The sequence below is a fragment of the Balearica regulorum genome, chromosome 1 (assembly GCF_011004875.1).
Source record: "Balearica regulorum gibbericeps isolate bBalReg1 chromosome 1, bBalReg1.pri, whole genome shotgun sequence".
Taxonomy (NCBI): domain Eukaryota; kingdom Metazoa; phylum Chordata; class Aves; order Gruiformes; family Gruidae; genus Balearica; species Balearica regulorum.
The window spans coordinates 191,420,386-191,433,767 of NC_046184.1; the positions used below are offsets into that span (position 1 = coordinate 191,420,386).

Genomic DNA, 13,382 nt, shown 5'->3' on the forward strand with positions numbered 1-13,382 from the left:
AAAAAAGCCTGGGCTATACATAACAAGTTACATGGCAAAAAAAAGGAACTGATCCTGTAATGCTTGGCTGAAGAAGCATTTTCTTGCTTAACTACGTTCTTCAGCCAGTTTTCTGCCTTTCATTAATTGTGTCATTGTTGGATATGGTAAGAAGACTAAACTTGCCATGTCTTAATGCTGTGCTTATAACTAAGCTTCCTCTTTCCTTTTCTCAGGAGATAATTAAGACCGCAGTCTCCCATAGCCCCTCAGGGGATGAGGGGAGATATTTTCTGTTCCATGGAAGGAAAAAATATTTTCTCATGACAAAGCAGTTCACACAGTTGGGAGAACATTCTGACTTTTATTCTGCTACACAGTTTTCTTTAATCAGATTTTCCTTTTTTTTTTTTCATTAGCTTCTGGCAGTGATGCAACAGGAAGAAAAAGTATAAGGTTTATTTCATTATTAGAAAATCTGTAACCTAAACTGTGTGCTACTCTTGCATTCCCAAGAAATAGCAATTCAGTGAATTGCTTTACAGAAAGAGATGTATTAAAAAGAACTTTACAAACACTTTTGATATATGGTTTCTCAGTTAAAAAAATGCACATGGCAGAAGAGAATATGTCATGTGTGTATATGTAGATGAGGGAATGGAGACAAAATATTTTCATAGCACAGAGAAATGAAAGACTATGTGTTTTTAAAAAAAATTCTTTAATCTTCACCAGTTCTATCAGATTGCTGTCAATTACGGAATTATAATCCTCAGTTTTAAAGTCATGCTTTCTAATGCTATTGTTCTTGCAGTCTACTTTCATTTTTTAATCTCCTCAAATAGTTTAGATATTGAAGGTCTGAAATCCACCTTTTCATTTGAATAAACTGTTCATTTTAATGTACTTTTGATTAATGTTTTGTCAGCTTTAGTTTATGAAAAATGAGAGAAGTGTACTCAGCTGCCACCAAAGGGTCTACAAATTAAAAACTGGAATGTAGTGGTAAAGACTCAGCAAAAACTTTCAAGGAATTAGTGTTCAGAACTCTAGCACTGCCAACATTAGCCACACCTACAAAAATAAATCTATTATGTAAAACCATGATGGCAATTTTTCCTTGTCATTCACAGTGTACCATAATTTGAAAAGTAATATCTGAAGTCTAACGTCTTAAAGTTTACATTTTAGACTTTGGTAAGATTGTATAATTTGTTGGCATTCCCTTTCCTGAGGAGCCAAAATCAACTCTGTGATACGTTTAGTGAATTTGCACTTTCGTGTAAGAGAGGAGAATTTGCCAAGCATATCTATGATAGAACTTTTATTTCTGTCATATTATTTAAGAAAATATTATATCTTATAAGACCATCAACACTAAATTGAGTATTACAGTATAGGATTATCAGTTGGCCCTGGTTTGCTGTTATGTATAGTTTCTATGTATTCGAGAATGAGAATATTTTAGTGACATCATTATATAACAGTTCCTGGTCCCTGGTATTGCTAAATACTATGTATGCTGTGATGATATACTCTGATTTCTTGCAGTCTGGTTTTCATCTTCACTACATTTACCAGTGAACCTTCCCTTGTGTCCATCCATCTGGTCTTTAGTGACTTCCTTCTCTATAACCTGCTTTATATCTATTCTTCATTAGTTCTCTCCCTTGTTCCTGAGCTTCTTCAAAGTCTTCCTTGAAAAACTGAGGCTCTGCCTTCCCACTTTCTATTATCACCACACAATCCACAAGACCTTTTCCTAAATACCTGTTTAGTTCCTATATCCAGTATGTAGGTGACCTCAGGTAGTTTTGTCATTTTAATTTCTGTTCAGTTTGTTTAATTTTTTCTTTTTCCTTTCCAACTCTGCCACCACCAGTGTCTCTCTCAATGTCCCCACTTTCTTTATTTTTCCCTTTCTTCAATCCCATCTAATCTTCTGAAAATAGAGCAGTTAGTTAAATTAATTTTCTTCAGCTGCTGTTCTAGTCATATCATTTTTTAATAACTCTACATGAGTTCTACATCCCCTCCCATGTTCCTTCCTAGCACTTAAACTTAATGATGGCAGTCATTCTGTAAATTCAAAAGCCTTGCATTTAGTAAAATACAACCAATTTGTAGTCTATACACAAAAAGTTGAATGATAAAAAAGGGATGAAGATCAGGAGAATGTGCACTTAGCAATGAAAAATTAATAATAAAAAAAATAAAAATTACACTCAGCTAAAATTACTGTATGCTTGTCCTCTATATTATTTAATAGTGCTTTTGTCTATATCCCACAGAACTGTCTTATATGAGTGCTGTCCTGGCTATATGAAGATGGATGGTATGAGAGGATGTCCTGCAGGTACAAGCTTATTTTCATATGGATGAGTCAGTATATGAGAAGCATTACAACACAGGAGACTTTCAGAGGAAGTCAGCTTGAGAAAAGATTGCCTCTTTTTAAGAATTACTGCCTGAGAATATAAAGCTTCATTTGCATATAGCTAACGCAGTTAAAAATAAGTCAGCACTGAACTTGATCATGCAGTTTAAGTTGAGAACAACTAGTTTGCATGCAGATGGCTCACTTCTAGGTGCCTAGAATTAGGACAGTTTAATCCTGTTCTCATGTAGCAATGTTTTTACTATGAGACTATGGCCATTCTTACTCTCTGGATGAATCAATATATGCACAAACCACAGAGTGGAAGAAGAGCAAGAGGCCTCACAAGAAGAATTCCAGTCCACCATGACTGAATGAGACCCACTCCATTGAAATCTTTGTGATTATAGATGGAATTTACTCCTGTCCTCAATAGATACCCTCCCATTTCAGGTTGGGTTGGCACAAAACAAGACAACTCTTCTAAAGAAAACATTATAATATTCGGTTTTGTTTGATCTAATTTTTTCATTAAGCAAGCCACAAAAATAAATAACAAGCAGATGTGTTTGGATGTTTTTTGAGTATGTGGAGAATGGAATTTTAATCCAAGCATATTGTTTTAATGTTGGTTTAAACAGTTTCAGAAAGTCAATACTATTGTCCAACCAAAATAAATAAAATATATTTGATTGTGAGAAACTGGATGACTGAGAGTTTACAGTATTCTTCTCTCATGTTTGTTTTAGTTGCTCCTATTGATCACGTATATGGCACACTTGGTATTGTGGGAGCTACCTCCACACAGCAGTATTCTGACATATCAAAGCTGAGAGAAGAGATTGAGGGTCGAGGATCATTCACTTTCTTTGCACCAAGCAATGAAGCCTGGGAGCAATTAAATTCAGTAAGTGTGTGTGTGTGCGCGCGTGCATGCGTGTGCCTGCATGCACATGTGTTAAAGTGTTTTTCTCTTTCAGCTAACATTATTTTAGCTGCAACAGTGAATCTATGATAAGGTAGACTAGAAACAATATTAATATTTTAGATATAAAAGGATATTACACAAGATATAATAAAAGAATTTGTATGTTTAACATGCACTGCTGAAGCTAGAGAGTCTGAATTTATTTTCAGGAATACTAAGTACCTGTAAATCTTTCTTATTTAAGCCTTTGCATGACAAATATTAATATTGTTAGTGTTATTAGCATAGTTTGGGGGAAAATGACAGGAATTATAGCAATTGCATGGTATAGAGTATAATTGTATCTTTGTCAGTGATTCAGGTGTCCTTCTTTTAGTAATATTTTTAGTTAAATAAATATTGAATCAAAGCTCCTCCCATGACTTGTCTTCAGTGAGACCTCTTGTCTTCTATTTGTAAGCAAATCAGACTAAAGCATCATTTAAGTAGAGCCAGATGGATAGGTATCAAAGTTGTCTCTCCTAACAGGAAATATCCATGTTGAATATATTGAAAGCATATGTTAAGATAAAGTAATATGTAGATCTTTCTGACTGGAAGAATGTTTTGAAGTTTCTAATTAATTACAATCCTTTCTTCTTCAGGAAATTCACAGAAATTTGGTTGACAATGTAAATATTGAACTATATAACGCTCTCCACCATCACATGGTAAACAAGCGCATGTTGACAAAAGATCTTAAGAATGGCATGACTCTGGTGTCTATGTATAATAACCAGAAATTGCTAATTAACCATTATCCTAATGGAGTAAGTCTATTCTTTTTTTTTTCTTCCCTAATATAAGTATTCAATTATAGACATTGCTCTTTCCTCTGTTTCCTTCTATAGCTAAGAAAATAGGTTATATAAAGTTTAACATATAGCAAGTTGAATTTTCTCTTGAAGAAATTTTATCTGCTGTGTAGACAAATCACTAAGAAGGATTTAATGAACAGCTGTTTGCTGTTTAGAAATCAAAGTTCAGATAAGAATGAACTTTCTTCCTAAAAGAAAAAGCCTTTTGTGGCCAAAATATATAATCATAATAAATTGGAGAGAAAAATCCACTATTAATCTTCATATGTTTATGAAATAATATTAAATCAGATCCTTTATTTGAATTGGAGTGTACAGTAAAATAATTTAACATTGTATGGGACACACATCCATTATTTGGCTGGAAAAAAGGTCATTTTTATAAATGCTAGAAATCTCCCAGTCAAGTCACTCATCTTTGTTGCCTTAAATGCATGGAAATGTTTATATTGGACTACAGTTTACAGTAAAACCCGATACAATCACCGTATGAAGAAGATATGGAAAACAAATATGAATAATTGCAATAACAAATAAAACATGAATATGAAATCAACATCTGCTGCTAGCTTTCTGAAAGTTTAGTCAGCTTCTCAAATCTTATAAGGTTTTGCTTAAAATTTAAAATAAAACCTAAAATAACAACAATGAATACATAATGTACAGTACATACATTACCAGTCTGTAAGAATCAAATTCCATGTGTATGATCAAATTAATGCTTAATCTTCTACTGCTTGATTCTTGAAATATAGGTTGTTACTGTTAACTGTGCCAGGATCATCCATGGAAACCAGATCGCTACCAATGGTGTTGTTCATGTCATTGATCGTGTCCTGACTGCTGTTGGAAATACCATTCAAGATTTCATTGAAGTTGAGGATGATCTTTCATCTCTTAGAGTAAGTGTACAAAACCAAAACCACTTCTCTGGTCTTTTAGTTTTTTCTTCTTTCTTTTGTATTTGTGTATGATACCTGGAAGTAAGAAGGGTTAGTTCAGTAAGAGGTATAAATAAATTAAATTAAGTATTCCAGCTAATATTGCAAATCCAGTTATATAAAAAGGGAAAGTACATTTTACATAAGGAGTCTACTTCTTCTCTTCTGTGGATCAAATAGGACCACAGCAATAAGACAGAATGTGTCCCTGTACACAAAAAATTGTGTCTTCTCTTCAAGTACTGAGGTAATGAAACATGTGAGAATAAGTTATGGTGTCTGGTGCTACATAAATAAGAATAATTTCAAAATGGATGATAGAAAATGCTAAAAAACCCAATTAAATTCCACTACCTGACTCATGGCAAGTTTCAGAACACTAGTAGATACATGTAGGAAGGATTTTTCTTGCAGAGAGGAAGCAGATTTTTTTTTCTGCCCAAGTTTCTAATTTCTTCTTCTAGAAGATATGTCTGCTTATTGTGACTGGATTTCATGCTGCGCATGTTTAAAAAAATATGCCATGGTTTTGCAAATGGCTGTTGTCCTTTTCCCTCCTCCATCTCCTCCATAAATAAATAAATAAAATGCAGAGGCATAAAGGTGGAAAAGACCCTCTGAATCCCTCAAATCCAGTCCATAACAGTTATAGGCAACCACATCATTTAATCCCTTTAAAAAATTAAATATAAAAGCCAACCCTCTCTACTTTCCAGCTGAAAAAGAAGCCCTCTCTATTTTATTTTTTCCTGTGCTTGCTTTCTTGTATCTCTTCTATTTGGGTTTAACTTTTGTGAACTCTAAGCAGACATTTTCACCTAATCCTAGATAACATCTTACCTATTCCTTTTATATTGACTTTGATACCTCCCTAACTCTGCTTGGAAAAAACCTTACTGGTATCCAGGATACATGCTAGCATCAAGCTTGGTTTTTTTTCAGTTCCATCACATTGCACTCTGCCTTTCTGACTTTCAAAGGGTGCAGTCCTTGTTTATAGCACATACACCTGTTAATTCCTGTGTTCATGCCTCTGCACTTTATACTGCTTTAATGACTTTGGGTCCAAAAGCAAGTGTGCTAATGAAACCATTAAATAAAATCAGCTCTGAGACTCAAATATGACTTTTTTTCCAGGATGGTTATTCCCGTCTTCCAGTTTGCCAGTTTCATATGCACTTTATCTTTCTGTCCTAGGTTGAGCTAATAGTATTTCATATTTAACTAGGCAAATTCTTTACTCAAGTCCATATATGTTCATTTTTATGTATGTTTTTTTTTCTAGAAAATCTGTTCTTAATTTATATTGGCATATTTCATACTACCCTTTTAATCCGTCATATATGCTCACAATATCTTTCTTTACTTTTCGTGCATTGTTCTTTTTCTTGTCTTTGATTCTAATGAGGACAGGTTGCAGACATCAAAGAAATAAATATTGTTATAGTATTCTCTTTTAGGATTCATCCAATAAGGGAAACAGCCAAATTTTGAGGTTGTACAGAGGGATTTATAAGCAAGTTAAGAAGATTTATTTAAGGAACAAAAGGAAAATTATATTTTTTGAAAAATATTAAATTGGGTTTTATTTAGTTCAGACTGCTTACCTCTTCTTCATTACTAGAAATTAAAGAATTTTTCATCAAATATGTTTAAATTTACTTTTTTTACATCCTAAGTAACATTTTAGGGATTAAAAACCCAGAGATAATTTTTCCTGGCCTCAAAGCCCAAGAATGGAATGGAATGGAATGGAATGGAATGGAATGGAATGGAATGGAATGGAATGGAATGGAATAGAATAGGACTATGACAGTTGGAAGAGACCTACAGTAATCATCTAGTCCAACTGCTTGACCACTTCAGGGCTAACGAAAAGTTAAAGCATGTTATTAAGGACATTGTCTGAATGCCTCTTAAACATTGACAGGCTTGGGACATTGACAACCTTTCTAGGAAGCCTGTTCCAGTGTTTGACCACCTTCTCAATAAATAAATGCTTCCTAATGTCAATTCTGAACCCCCCCTGACACAGCTTTGAACCATTCCCATGCATCTTATCACAAGATCCCAAGGAGAAGAGATCAGCACCTCCCTTTTCACTTCCTTTCTCAGGAAGCTGTAGAGAGCAATGATGTGCCCCCTCAGCCTCCTGTTGTGATTCAAAACCTCCTCCTTGTATTTAATGTAATTAGTCATACATCTGTAGTATTTTAATTTTTTTCCAGGGGCAAATTATTAGCTTTGATGGACGATTTCTTTTTTCATCTAATTTATCAAAACCTATATGTTCACATTTTTCATTAAAAATTCAAGCCATAATAATGAAAATCTCTGCCCTGTTGTCACCTGTATCAGAATGTATTGATTACTGTGTGCTAAATTAAGGAGGTACTTCCATATATCCAGACACGTTTTTCCCACAAAATTAATTTTCTCTTCCTTTTTGTCATGTCATTTTTTAACACATCTTTCTATAACACTGAACTCAGTCTAGCATTAAAGTACCTGTGGGCACTAGGTGAAACTAGACAACTATTGTATTTTGTTTATATTTTACATAAGCAGTATTAGTAACCAAATTTATTTTCTAGGCTGCTGCCATTACATCAGATGTTTTGGATATTCTTGGAAGGCCTGGTCATTACACACTCTTTGCTCCCACTAATGAAGCTTTTGAGAGACTTCCAAGGGGAGTCTTAGAAAGGATCATGGGTGACAAGGTGGCTTCTGAAGGTATGTAATGTTTTTTTCTAAATAAGAAATACACGTGAGTAGATCAGGAGGTAGAAACTACATTATCCTAGTAGCACTGAAATTAAGGACCTGTACTTACATACATATAGGAGTTATTTCTTCTGTCTCTGATTCTTCCAGTTACCTAAGGATTCAAATTAACTGAAAACCTAGTTTCCAAAATATTTTAAAGGAAACCGTGAAAATATAGGCACATTGATGTTTCTAATAGTTCAGCTGCATAGTTCCAATAGAGAATGCAGGGCTATCTGAACGTGGGATTCTCTCATAGCTTTTTCATGAACAGCTTTTTCATACAAAAAGGGCATGTTCTTGTAAAAGGCAAGTTCTGCCCTGCAAGTTGAACTGCATTTATGCTATATATTCTGACAAACTATGACAGTCAGAACACTTATTCTTCTGAGAACTACAATAAAACTAAATAATAACTGAATCAGTCTGTTACATGAAAATTAATGTAACGAACCACTAAGAAATGGAACGCTACATTTCTGTTCTCATTTATGAGCTCCACTGCACTAAAGTTCTCCATTATTTCATTGTGGCCCGATTAAGTCACTGTGCAGTATCTCAATGGAGGATGTTGAAAAGAGGAATCTGGGCTCATTTTAATGTGAGGCAATGACTAAAACTGGAGTCCTAAAATAACACGGTTGTGCCTCTTTTTTTTCAGTTTCCTTTCAGGAAGTTTTAGCTGATTCTTTTGGTACCCACAGAGGATAGTACTCAATCTCACTTGTATAGTCAGGCATAACAAAATATAAATCTGGGGCTGACTTTGTACTTAGAGGTCCATTTGGAGCATATCATACGTATTCAACAAGTTATATACTTTGTTACATGCAGATCACAGCATAACCAGCATAGTTTTCATAATATAAAGCATGCTGAAGATTTTTGACCATAGATGTTGTCTAGAGGATTTAGAGGCCTATAGAATTCTCATATAAGTAGTACCCATTAAAGAATCTGAGTGCAAATAAGCAAATATGTTAGATAAGCTAGTAAACTATTAAAAATAGTGTAGATGAAATAATTTTTCCAGACTGATATATAAATTTTATTTTTATATATATATGTGTGTGTCCAAACACCTATATATGGATTTCCTGCTCTTTTCTCCACAGCTCTCGTGAAGTTCCATATTTTAAATACTCTCCAGTGCTCTGAAGCCATCACAGGTGGAGCTGTCTATGAAACCTTGGAAGGAAACACAGTTGAAGTTGGTTGTGATGGTGAAAGTCTGACTGTGAATGGAGTGAAGATGGTGAAACGCAAAGATATTGTGACAAGCAATGGCGTTATCCACCTCATTGATGAAGTGCTAATTCCTGATTCTGGTCAGTGATGTGTATGAAAAATTTCTTACACTGAAGATGTTTTCTACAATCTTGCCTAGATTCCTTCAGATATATTGTTATGGATAAGCATGAAGAATCTAAATCAGGAAAAGAAATAAATTGTGTGTTAAAATACCTTTTCTTATTCCTTTATTTGCAGCCAAGCAAGTCATTGAGCTTGGGGGTGCCCAGCAGACTACTTTTACAGACCTGGTGGCACAGCTAGGACTGGCATCTTCTCTAAGACCAGAAGGCCAATACACTCTCCTGGCACCTCTGAATGGTGCTTTCTCAGGTCAGTAGTCATAAAAGATTATGCTCTGAATGTCAAAATAAACAGGAATATATGCTACCCTGACAGTTTTCCAAATAAGCCTCAGTACTTGTTCTAAGTCCCAAGGAAAGAAAGCCATGGAGAAATACAGATACTTCATCCTTTCAAAATACATACCATGCAGAAAGACAAAACAAGCCTAACCACCAGGCTGCACAGCTAGTTTTTAGTGGTATAATAAGTTAATGTAAATAGTAGCACTAAATTAAGATACTAAATATGCACAGAGAGATTGTGGGAAAGAAAATATATTAATGAACTGCCAGTTCTCTTAATCTTTGCCTTACTTGCATTATATCCACAACTTATTTATTCTGAAAAAAATTATACAAGAAGGTTGGTATTTTCCAGTACATTGAAGCAGAGAGAAACTGATACAAATATACTAGAAAAAAGGTGTTTGCATATTTGCAGAAGTCACTGCATGGGCATCCTGCCCTTCCCCCAAGAATCTGCATGTTAACTAACCAGCACAGAAGCAAACGTGGAAAAGTTTTAAGGTGCACATGCAGAAACGAAAAGTTGTATTAAGAACTTCAGCAGTAATTCAGAAGACGGAGCAGGACCACATATAAATCATCTGCCATATTATTTATGGTAATTAATCAATCAATCAGGGCTATGTCAAAAGTTCATGTGTGAATTTAAGGAATGGTAATTTGCAGAAACAATTTAACAATTCATTTTCTATGTACACAGATCTGTCAAAGCCTTTCAAAGCATTTCAAAGAAAGTTTCAGTATTTCCATGATCTTTTAATATACCATCCACAATTAACCCTATCTATCTGAATGAAAATTCATTATATAAATCACTATATGTTAATATCTAAATGGCTTTGTAGATGACACCTTAAGGATGGATCAACGCCTTCTTAAAACAATCCTGCAGAATCACATTATAAAAGTGAAAGTTGGGCTCAATGAACTGTACAATGGACAAGAGCTGGAGACTATTGGAGGAAAACTGCTTAGAGTCTTTGTGTATCGCACAGTAAGTGAATGGGGCTTTCTAACAATATGTATCCCAACAAGGAAAATGAAGTGTCGTGAAAGAAAGATGAATTAAACCTCCAGCATTTACCATTACAACTATCTAGCAAAAACCTTTAAGCTTTTAACCTAGCAAAAAATGAAAATCTGATCTTTATCGATCTGTTTGCATGGAAGACTCTTCTGGAAAATGAAACAGGATTTCAGATTTAGCACTCCATTAATTATAATTTTTTAAAGTTCATTTTTAGAACTGTTTAAGAACATTCTCAGGATAAACAAACAAAAAAAATCAAGTTTGGAAATATTTACACCATATTAACATACTCCAGATTTTGCTACTTTTGCTTTCTCAAGCAATACCAGATTTCCTGGCAAGAACACACAATTTGACTGTTGAAATATATTTGAATATTATTTTTAAATTTAGGATTCTGTTGGGAAGTATGCATCCATCTCATTTTATCAAATATGTTTAAATGTGTATCATTGTGTGAATACCTACACTTTTTTTTTGTCTTTTAATCAGGCTGTATGTATTGAAAATTCGTGCATGGTCAGAGGAAGTAAAGAAGGAAGGAATGGTTTTATTCACATTTTCAGACAGATCATCAATCCAGCAGAAAAGACATTGCATGAAATGCTAAGAAATGATAAACGGTTTAGGTGAGTAGCAGTTTTGACGGCACTGAGATTTTCCTGCAGAAGGTAACTGTATGTATAGCACAGCTGGTCTGAGAAGTAGTTGCAGACTGTGAGTTGTTGGATTTTGGGAAGCAAGAAGGGCAGGGAAGGGGTTATTACTACCTGGCGGGAAAAAAAAAAAAAAAAAAAAAAAAAAGGAGTGGGGAACTAAAGAAAAGTGAACTTCTCCAGCTGTGTGCTGAAAGGGCTCCCAGACTTCATGGTAGAATGGTTGTTAATGACACATAGAAGTCAGTAAGAAATCAGAATGAGAAAAGTAAGAGGACAAAGGGGATTGGCTGATACATCCAGAGCTATAAATGCAGCAGAGTCTGGAGGCTTAATTAACAAGTAGTACAATTTCATATGAGTGCAGCATGATTGCACACCCTTCCAGTATATATTTCGGTCATCTGTCTGCAAGCATCTCAACATTCCTAGAGAGACCAACTGCCCTTGGCATCCTCCCTTCTTGTCTTTGATCTGTAGAGGTTTTATCTGATGAACTCTGCTTTGATCCAGGCTGCCAATAATTATTTTTTTTTCCTCAAATTCTTTTTCCTCAGTCTGCTGCTCTTAAGACTTAAGATTTTCCTCCTCTAGTCTCTTTGTTTCTGGGAAATAGTAAGAGTGAAGACTGAAGCACTGTCAGAAAAAATGAGGAAACTAAGTATAGTTACTACCTTTCAACAGAATGTATTTGTGTTTTGTCTGTTTGTTGTAAACAGCGTTTTCCTCAGTCTGGTGAAAGCTGCAGATTTAGATGATGTTCTGTCACGGCCTGGAGAATGGACTCTGTTTGTTCCAACTAATGATGCCTTTAAAGGTTTGACTGATGACGATAAGGATATATTGATAAGTAAGTAACATAAGAAAACTAAAATAGAAGCAAAGGTAAAATTGATGGGAATGGCGGCTAGTGCATTTCTTACACAAAAGATGTCTGATGAAATAGCTTATATTTTGCACAGAGCAGGTCATAGGACTTCCCTAAATTAATTCCTTCTTGGGGGATAGAGAAAACATCTTTTTGGAAAAAAATATCCAGCCTGAATTTAAATTTTAATTTCATTCTTTGATATATTATTCCAAGATACAATTACCTTCCAAATTAAAATCTGCATTCATTTCATTAGCTTCAACTTTTCATCATTCAACCTTGCTATAGATTTATTAAACTGAAAAGTCTCTTATACCACGTTTCTTTTCTAGTTCTGACTATTGCATTAAAAGATATGCAGCATTGACTTTCCTATCTTTCCTTTCCTTTCTCTTCTCTGCCTCCACGCAGTGATCTCTGATATCAACTGTGCTCCACAAGTCAGACATTGAATATATATTGCTAAATGCCAATTTATGTCATTTCTTTCCATCTTACAGAATCACAGAGTGGTAGGGGTTGGAAGGGACCTCTGAAGATCATCTAGTCCAAGGCTCTTGCTAAAGCAGGATCACCTAGAGATCTTTCAAACTCTGGAATTATATAGATTTTTCACATGATTTAAAAATAGTTCTTTAATGTCATGTTTTCTTTCCATAAGAGAAGGAATGCACAGCGAATACTTCAAACTCTCCTGCAGAATTTCCCACTAGAGGGGTAGGCTGTGGCCACAGCACTCTAAATATTTTTACTTTACTTGAGGGTAATGTGAATCTGGCCTGTGCACAAGTGTGGGAGGAGTGATTGTCTTGAATCCCACATCCAGAAGGTCAGTCACATTTTCTGTTCCTGAACTTCTCAGATCAAAGTTCAAAGACATGAAGCCAAATCCCATGAATCCTTAACGACTGCAAAGAGTCCAGCTCAGAGTGTTGATAAGTAGCAACCCCAGCTCCATTCAGATTTAATCACTAATGAGGCACTGTGAATTTGATTTATCTCTTCACCCATTTAAAATTATGACAGTGGTCTAAATTGCCTTCTAGTGCAGTGTGTCTCTAGTGACTAACAGTAAATTAACAAACAGCCTAAATGCCTAACATTAGATAGCTACAAAATGAAATGAAATGAAGCTTGTCTCAAGACTGTGAACTGAAGTAACTGGATAAATGCCATTGTTCTGTTTTTACTGGAGTATATAGTTATTTTATTAACTAATATTGAGTTTATCAGGTCTATTGTTTTTGTCTTCAATTCACAACTTGACATTGTACCCAAGGCCCATACCATTTTGGATTATTTCAATAATTAAG

The 13,382-nt window shown here is 34.7% G+C and overlaps 1 protein-coding gene across 20 annotated transcripts in view; it reads left to right on the forward strand.

Annotated features, from left to right (window-relative positions):
• The window catches only part of POSTN (periostin), a 36,354-nt gene that overhangs the window by 6,634 nt on the left and 16,338 nt on the right, over positions 1-13,382 (forward strand). For all 20 annotated transcript variants that reach the window (XM_075741950.1, XM_075741952.1, XM_075741958.1 and 17 more), the window contains exons 3-12: positions 2,271-2,335; positions 3,106-3,263; positions 3,929-4,093; positions 4,897-5,043; positions 7,677-7,818; positions 8,967-9,179; positions 9,340-9,474; positions 10,358-10,506; positions 11,035-11,171; positions 11,918-12,048. In XM_075741950.1, the coding sequence (XP_075598065.1) occupies positions 2,271-2,335; positions 3,106-3,263; positions 3,929-4,093; positions 4,897-5,043; positions 7,677-7,818; positions 8,967-9,179; positions 9,340-9,474; positions 10,358-10,506; positions 11,035-11,171; positions 11,918-12,048 (1,442 nt within the window). The remainder of the gene's footprint in view (positions 1-2,270; positions 2,336-3,105; positions 3,264-3,928; positions 4,094-4,896; positions 5,044-7,676; positions 7,819-8,966; positions 9,180-9,339; positions 9,475-10,357; positions 10,507-11,034; positions 11,172-11,917; positions 12,049-13,382) is intronic.